This window comes from Solanum stenotomum, chromosome 1, assembly GCF_019186545.1.
Source record: "Solanum stenotomum isolate F172 chromosome 1, ASM1918654v1, whole genome shotgun sequence".
NCBI classification, from domain to species: domain Eukaryota; kingdom Viridiplantae; phylum Streptophyta; class Magnoliopsida; order Solanales; family Solanaceae; genus Solanum; species Solanum stenotomum.
Window position 1 is genome coordinate 17,382,316 of NC_064282.1, and position 8,953 is coordinate 17,391,268.

Sequence of the window (8,953 nt, forward strand, 5' to 3'; positions counted from 1 at the left end):
AAAACACAGGCTTTCAAATAAATTTGACTGCAACAAGCTTTCAAGTATGGGCCAATAAATTTCTACACAAAACCACAAAATAATATTGACGATCTAAACTAGTCAAATACGTACATATATACATGAGAAAATCACTTACGTGTACACTTTTTAAAAAATATTTATGACATTTTTCAACATTATTCTTTTAACCATATATAACAATTTGACTAAATGACAGTATTGCTAAAAATTGCGAATGACAATACTTTTTGCCAAGTTTAAAAGAACAAAACTGTTTAAGTAAGTATTGCTAAAAGTTGACAAAAATGGTAATAAATTAAAAGTATACTTAAAAGTGGTAATTATTAAATAAAAGACCTTCACTTATGTAATTTTTCCTATATACATCACTAAATAGAGCTAGAGATGGTTAGGCGTGTGGTTATATATTTCTCTACAAAATACAAAAAATAGCTTTAAATATTTCAAATATTAACAGCTAATAACAGATACATAAGATAAGTTAGTTACGTCATATAAATATTTCTTATTCTTATGATTGTGTGGCGTGAAAAGTTATTGTTTGCACAAATTTCTTAAACAAATTTAAAGAGCGGCCTTGATGCAAATGATGTGTTTAAGCCCACTGAATGAGATACAAATAGGCCGTTATATAATGACAATTATGAAGCCTAGCCCATCTAGGAATAAGCAATACTGCAATAGTCGTTCAGTTTAGAAAGAAAATATATATATATATAACAATAATATTTGAGGTTGAAATTAAAATTTGAAAAAAAAAAAGAAAAGTAATTGAAGGTGAAAACAGTACTTGAAAATTTATGTTCATGGGGGAAAAAGTTTGAAGTATTGCGAGTTAAAACCTTTATCTTGAAATAATCCTCAAACAATTTTTATAATTTCAAATATATAAGTTTAATATTTACAATGCCGGAAAAAAAAATTTAGTTTTATTGTGTATGCATAGAAGATCCTCGGAAAACAAAAAATATTTAATTGAATTTGAAACTAAAATCAATAGTGTGCTGGAGGCCGGAGCACATGCATGCATGATTTATAATTGCGGTGGTGTCGTAAAGTCACTTCAATGTAGGTCTTATTTCTTTTCTATTCAATAATATTTTAAAAAAATAATCAATTTATAAATCTATTACATAAGTAAAATTTGGGTCTCATCTTTTCTAACTAAAGATTTTAGGATTTTGAATCGTGGTATAATAACTAGTTAAGATTTTAGGGTATTACTTTGAAAATAAGTTATGTTGAGATTATTTATAATGAAATAAATTGTGTAGGGATTAGTTATGTTGAGATTATTTTTTATTGGTTGTTTGGTTTGTCAAATATGCATAGCATAATTTCTAAGAATAAGTTGTTTGTTTATAAAAAGAGGGTTTAAGGGGTACTTTTGTTATTTTCTATTTTTATCTCGAGATAAGTTATCACGAGATTAGTATTCCATCCACAATAACTTATCCCTGTCATAATTATTTATCATGCGATAAGTTATGTCACACTTTGTAACCAAATAAAGAATTAATGGATACTAAAAACTTATCCGATAATTATTTTTTTATCTATCACACCAAACGACCCCTTGACACGTTCTAGTATTACAATTGTTATAACAAAAATAATATTAAATAATTATTATAAAAGTCTTTAAGATTATGTGCAGAAAATATTAACTCAAATTTCTAGCAATGCTTTGTAATTATAAATTATGTAAAGAGGGAGAGAGAGTTTATCTTTATGATAGACTATTCCAAAAAGGAAGTGGAAGAGATAGAAAAAAAAAGAGTTTTGTATTTAACTGGAAGATAAATTAAAGACGGACAATTTGACAAATATAGATTTATGGTAAAAATATTTCTACATTAAAATAAATGATTTTTTACTTTTGCTTCTGAAAAAACTCAGAATTTTTTTATTTTTTTTTTATAATCAAACACCTAGAAGAAATTTGACAAAAAGAATAGTAAACAATTCATTACTTTTCACCATTGTTTCTGATCAGACGGACTTAAATATGCATAAAATCCTTTTTACATAAAAGTGACCTTTCCTGTTTCTACTAATCCAGCAATTATAGCTGGTTCCAATGGCTTAGTCAAGATTGACCAGTTGAATATATTTTATTGTATTATCTTTATATCAAATTATACAAAGTAAATATAATAAAAATATTTTTCATATGCATAAATTAAATTTTAAATATTTTTAATGAAATTTCGGAATTCACCACCACCGAGTGGTTCTCTTACCTTGATTTAATCACACAAACTTGGGTGGCAATTTCCTTTCTCTATTATTGTTATTCAGATAAATAAAAGATTTTAAACGTTTTGCCTATTTTATTTATGATAACAATTTTGGTGAAAAAACTATTAACCAGTAAAGTATGAACAATCTGCTACTCGATTATCTGTTTATTTTCCTTTTGTGTGAAATCTCCTTCTCACAAGTCATAATTCAAATACAGAATATTATTTTTGATAACGTTCACATTTACTTATATATTTGGATTTATAGTTTTAAAATTACCCTTAAATTTTTCGAAATAGCTCATATATACTTTACTCATGTTTGGATCAAAACTACCCTTGCCGTCTATGTTTTGAACCTCAAATACCCTTAAAACACTATTTTTGCCATATGTCCTGACATGGCAGTCCAACATAGCAAAAATCTCTTCCTCTCAATTATGTTGTCTTCCTTGTTCATTTCTATCACAAAAAAATATCAAAAATAGTTCTTTCATTGTTCTTGTTTGAGTTATTGTTCGGACTTTGAAATTCTAATTTCGAAATGCGTTGAAGTTCGTTTGAGATAGTAGTTGTGTATTGAATGATCGAGTCATTGTTTGGGTTTCGATGTCATCGAATCTGAGGCTGAAAATTTAATTCTCAAAGTTGAAAGATGTTGAAAAACTCTTGAAGTCATTCTTTTGTGTTGAAACTTGAAAATAGCTACTAATTTGAAAGCTTGTTGTTGAGAAATTTCTAGCCTTTGTTGAGTTTTTGAAGTGCAAAAATTTGAAGAAATTTAACTAAATGTTACTAAAAATTGTTTGGATATTGCAATTGAAGCTGGAAACTGACATTTAACAACTGATTTTTTTAGTTTGAAGATTTGAGTTGAAATCCCAAAAAAAATTATGAAAGAGTTATTAAAAGCTTGAAAATCTAAAACTCGATTTTGTGAATCTATGACCCCAAATCCCAAGCAATAAACTCGATCCTTCAACATGCAATTACAACCTCAAAAAAACTTGGCACACTTTGAAATTGGAGTTCTAATGTCCGAACAACAACTCAAATAAGAACAATGAAATAATTATAGTTGATTTTCTTTTTGTTATAGGGATGAACAAGGAAGAACAACATTATTGAGAGGAAGGTATTTTCGCATGTTGGATAGCTTGGGTGGACTGCCTAGGTGGACTGTCATGTCAGCTCTAATGGCAAAGATAACGATTTAAGCGTATTTGTGGTCCAAAACATAGACGGCAAGGGTAGTTTTGATCATAAACATAATTAAAGGGTATATATGAGCTATTTCAAATAATTCGAGAATAATTTTAATCTTTTTTCGTTTATTATCGCAAGTGTTAAATGTGCAGAGAAATATAACTTAATTAACTATGGTTACGTATTAACTAAATTTATATGAAAACTTAGCTTATATATGTACACACTTATTAATTTGAGAAATGTTTTCTAAGATCAGTTATAATTTTAATAGAAAAAATAATTATAAAAATCTTCTATTAATGAACTAGCGATATTGTTATATTTTATTTTTCTATTCAATATTAACTGATTTTAGGGGTTTTTTCATTGTTTAAGTAGATACATATTTGAATTTTTTCTCATTTTTGTCCTTCATTTACATTTTCTAAGTGATAAGTTCAAGAGAGTGAATTGTTTATACTTCCTCTATCCATCTTTATTTGTCTATTATACTAAAAATAGTTATTCAACAATACTTGTTCAGTTTTGAAAATCAAGTTACCCTTTTATCACGTTTTAACCTTGTTATTAAATATTATTTGCTCAATCTATTTTTATTATTCACTTTACTATTTTGAGATATTCAACAATACTTGTCCAGTTTATAAAATCAATAAATAATTTATCATTTTGTGTCTATTTTACCTTTGATATTAAATACTATCATTTTTACCCCTATTATTTACTACTTCCTAATTCATGTGTCAAGTCAATAGTGGACAACTATTGTTGGACGGAGAGAGTACTATTCAACACCTAGTATATTTCTCAAAACATTAAATTTCATATATTCAAAAGGTAATTGAGTAATACTACTACTATTATTTATTGTTTCTTAAGGGGTGCGCCAAGTCAATAGTGGATAACTATGTTAGATAGATAAAGTATTTAAGATTTTACTTTGACTTATTTCTATTTTCAAGAATTGTTTGACAATAACTAAAAGGCAAAAAATGAAAAGTAATGTTCAATTTATGTCCTAATTCTCTTTTTAATAGTGTATTGCATCATAAATTCACTTAATATGGAATAGATGAAGTACTAATTTTATGTGAAAATAATAATAAGAAGATGTGTATTGGTAATACCATGAATTTCTAGTATTAGCAATACAGTGGTTTTAATGCATACATTTGCCCCTCAAAACTTTTTTTTACTTCTTTTCCACCATAATAGTGGAGGGCATCTTTATAATTAATTTTTTTTTATGCAATACATGCTATTTTTAATGAATCAAACCAAAAAATATATATAAAATAATTTATGTATAATTAAAGTAAGTATAACTAATACATACATTGTTAATACAAACATTACTAATATAATTTACTTAACATTATCCTTACACTATTTATCAAACAACTCCAAAAAAAAAATTAATAAATGAATCATCAAACGTCGGAGAGTAGCCTTCACCTAAGAAAATTGGTGCAACCTAGTAGTCAAAGTATATCAAAATCTATAAGATTGCATACTCAAATAAATTTCAATGGACGGTATAGCTATATATGTGTTCATATACACTAGTAAACGTTATAAGTACTCCATAAAATTATACGAGTCGTGCATAAATTGACCTCGATAACACAATTATAACTAATGGTTATATTTTTCGGTTTCCTTTTTACGAAAAAAATACTATAAATATACAAGTGTTCAAAGTTTAAAGACAAGTATTGACAATTGAGTCAAAAAATACAATCAACATATTTATGAAATTGGTCAGTATATATGTAAGATATAATTATAACACAGGTGTGTGAGCTGTGTGTTAAAATGACTAGTTATAGTTAATAGGGCATGGTTCCAACGCTGCCTTCCGAGTTCATGCGCCAATTACAGTAAGCTAAATTTGGATCTTTTTTCTCTTTCAATGTGAAACCTAGTTTGACTTCTTTATCATCAATTATTATCATTTCAATAATTTTATTTTATAACAACACAACTAGTAAAATGATTTAAAAAATAATAAAAATTGTACATTACAATATCTATTAGCGATACACAAAATCTTGAAATTTCTACTACTAAATCTTGATAAACAGTGCAAGTCTAGTATATGACTTCCCAGTATTCTCTTTTTTACTTCCTTTGAATTTCCGTTCATCAAATACGTTTCAATTTTTATTCAACGTAATTTCATAAATGAATTCGAAAAGAATAAAATATATACAATTTTGTATTGTTGAGGAAGAAAAATAAAGTTCCAATAAATCCTTAACTTAAAAGAGGTGTAATCGCAGCATTTTTTTTTTATGACCATGGAGTGCAGATCAGCTTTCGCGCACCTCACTTCGACTAATTTTATGAGATATCTATCACCTTTCACCACCAAACTATCGGGTAACTCTATCCATCAACACTAGGACAGATAAAAATAATTACCTAGCTTCTTTACCTAACTTGTGAATTAAACATGAGACCTCACGACTCTCAATCATTTCATTAACCAATGAGGCATACCCTTTAAATGGTAGTTGGAATTATTTCACCCGCATAGTTTCTTCAGAAACGATTAGGGATGAAAAACAGTAAGATTTTTTTTTATAGGATTATAATAAGCTATGTAATAGTCTGTCTATCTAATAAAATAAAACATAGCTCAAAATTGAGCATATCCCAAAAAAAAGATCATGGTTTGTCACCAAAGCTAAAATGTTCACTTTTTAATTATTATTTTTTCAAATTTGCCTCTTTAACCTCATTCTGTCAATTTATTTTTTTACTGGTGGGTGAAAAAAAAAAAAGTCACCATCTTTAGTCTTGTCATTTAGCTGAGAAGGCAGAGAGAGAAATAAGAGAGCAGATGAAGGGACTGCTTCTGCCTATTAGTGCTTAGCCAAGAAACCTACCATACATAAATCACCAAATGCTCATTTCTAATAGGCTCTTTGGGATACGAGCTATAAAACTTGTAAATAGTGCTAATTATTACTATTATAAATCATAAATAAAAACCAAATAAACCAGAAGATTTCAAGCTGTTCTTCTTTAACAAGAGACAATTTTTTATACTACTAGGGTCTGTGTTTATCAGTTCAAGATTTTACACAAAATTAGTATTATTATTTTTCAAAAAAAAGAAGAAAAAGAATAGTACTATTTACAAAATATACAAGATAATTAATAGTACTAGTAGGAAAAAAATTGAAAGAATTGTATTGTAGGTATATACACCATTAGCAAATTGGCATTATATACCATACCACACAGCACTACTACTACTCTTCTTCTTTCATTGGTAACAGTAATACCCCAGTCTTAGTTTTTTGCAGGCGCCGTCCTCCCTTTTTTTCCTCTGTCCCCTCAAACCCCATACCTTTTTTCTTCTCTTTCTACCAAAACAGTAGTATTTGCTTTATCACAATTTCAAAATCCTTCTCTTCTTCATATATATATACTGAAGCAAAAGAGAAGAGAAGAGGAATATTATTCATATATGAACATGGTGGGGTCTATTAATTCTTTGATTTTATTCTCTCTAGTTTCTATTCAACAAAGTGATTATATATATTCTGATGGGTTTTTTTTTTTTGGTTTGTTTTGTAGTTGGACTATGCACAAAATCTTCCTCAGTGGCTTGTTACACTTTTGACAGAGAAATTCTTCAATGCCTGTATAATTCATGAAGATGCTAAGAAGAATGAAAAGAATGTTTTCTGTTTGGACTGCTGTGAGGGTATTTGCCCTCATTGCTTGTCACCTCACCGTTCTCACCGCCTTTTGCAGGTCAATTATTTTTCATCTCCTTCATCATGTTGAATTTAACAACGATTATGTATTCGGTGTAATTTCACAAGTGGGGTTGAATTATGATGTTTTATTTCTTGACTTGCAGATTAGGAGATATGTGTATCATGATGTCATAAGGCTTGGTGATGCTAATAAATTGCTAGACTGTGCTTTTGTTCAAGTGAGGAAAAAAATTTGTCAACTTTTGAATTTCTGTTGTTAATTATCTGATATGAGTAGTTAAAAAAAAAAGTTTTGTTCCCTTGCAGTCTTACACTACAAATAGTGCAAAAGTGGTATTTTTAAACCAAAGGCCACAAACAAGGGCTAGTAGAGGCTCAGGTAATTGTTGCATCATCTGTGACAGGGGACTTCAAGATCCATTTCTCTTTTGCTCTGTTTCCTGCAAGGTAAATTCATCATTTTTTGAATTACCAATTATGATAATTGAATTTCGTTACCGACCCATTTTTCATATACAAGTTTTTTCATCTTGGTTTTGTTACAGGTTCAACACATACTGAAAACAGAGGGCAAACTTACGAAGTATATCTATAGGTGTGAGTACATGACACTTCCTGAACCGGGTTTAGACGATGGTCAAATGACTCCTGATACCATTCTTGAACCGATTGGTTCGGTAAGAACCGAGTCCGGTTCAAGTGGCGCCGCTGAAGAGGTTGGTTGCAGGACGGTTGGATGCACGGCGACAACAGAGATTGTAAGGAAGAAACGCAGCACCCTTTCGGCGTTCCGGTCTGTGTTTCGACCGGGTTGTGGACCGGGTTCGGGAATATCAGTTTCAATGATGAACCGGAGGAAGGGTACGCCTCAGCGATCTCCACTTTACTAATTTTGTGTTTTCTTGGAAGAGAAAAATGGAAGTCGGGAGGGATATAATTGGAATTTGGATCGTATAATTCAAGGGCAAATTAGGAAAGAAAAAAAAAGTTTAAACCTCCCCATTTTTTGTAGAAATGGCTTTCTTTCTTTCTCCTTATTATTATCTGACAAACATATTGGAAGCTATATTTCTATCTGACAATAGAGAAATCAAGTGAATAGGAAGGAATATTAGTATGAATGAGATTAATTAATTACTGTAATAGTTATACCTAATTTTTGGTGACATGTACTTGCTTTTGCTTCTATTGAATGCTTATTTCGTCAATTTAATTCAATGATTAGTGTTTCTTAGTACTGCTTTGTTCCTCCTAATTTGTTGATCCTTCCAAATTTATGGTTTATTTACAGCTTGCAATTACGATCGTAGTTGTAATCATATCTGTTGGATTAGTAAGTTTTGACACTGTAATGTTAGGTTAACTTGTTGTTTAGGTGAGGGTTTGTAGGTGTTGCATGTGCGTGATTTGTGCTACTTGTTTTACCATACTCAAATGTTTCAATTATGTACGTACTTGGTGTGGTTATTTTCAAATCAAGCACTTAAAACACATTATTATAATGATGTAGGTATTAATAATATAATGATTAGTTACATAGTAATATTCTCTTCGTTCATTTTTATTTGTTCAAGTTGTTCTTTTTGAAAGTCAATTTGACTAGTTTTCAAAATTAAATTAAATTAAATTATATTATTTTAATATTTTAAATAAAAAATTTAGATATTTAAAAATTATACGAAAAGTACTATACATTGCAATTTTTTGCATATCTATATGATGAAAAAATACATTATAAAATGT

General features: G+C 28.9%; 1 protein-coding gene across 1 annotated transcript; it reads left to right on the forward strand.

Moving 5' to 3' along the window:
* The first annotated feature begins 6,715 nt into the window (after positions 1–6,715).
* Positions 6,716–8,415, forward strand: LOC125845360 (protein RGF1 INDUCIBLE TRANSCRIPTION FACTOR 1). Its single transcript, XM_049524863.1, has 5 exons — positions 6,716–6,963; positions 7,065–7,244; positions 7,354–7,428; positions 7,517–7,657; positions 7,756–8,415. The coding sequence occupies exons 1-5, from the start codon at positions 6,955–6,957 to the stop codon at positions 8,098–8,100; spliced, it is 750 nt and encodes a 249-aa protein (XP_049380820.1). The 5' UTR covers positions 6,716–6,954; the 3' UTR covers positions 8,101–8,415.
* The last annotated feature ends 538 nt before the right edge of the window (positions 8,416–8,953 follow it).

Bases quoted from the DNA above. Each gene is read 5' to 3' on its own strand.
- LOC125845360 (XM_049524863.1), top strand. The intron at 7,245-7,353 runs GTCAATTATTTT...CTTGACTTGCAG, and splicing joins GTTCTCACCGCCTTTTGCAG to ATTAGGAGATATGTGTATCA. The intron at 7,658-7,755 runs GTAAATTCATCA...GTTTTGTTACAG, and splicing joins TTTGCTCTGTTTCCTGCAAG to GTTCAACACATACTGAAAAC.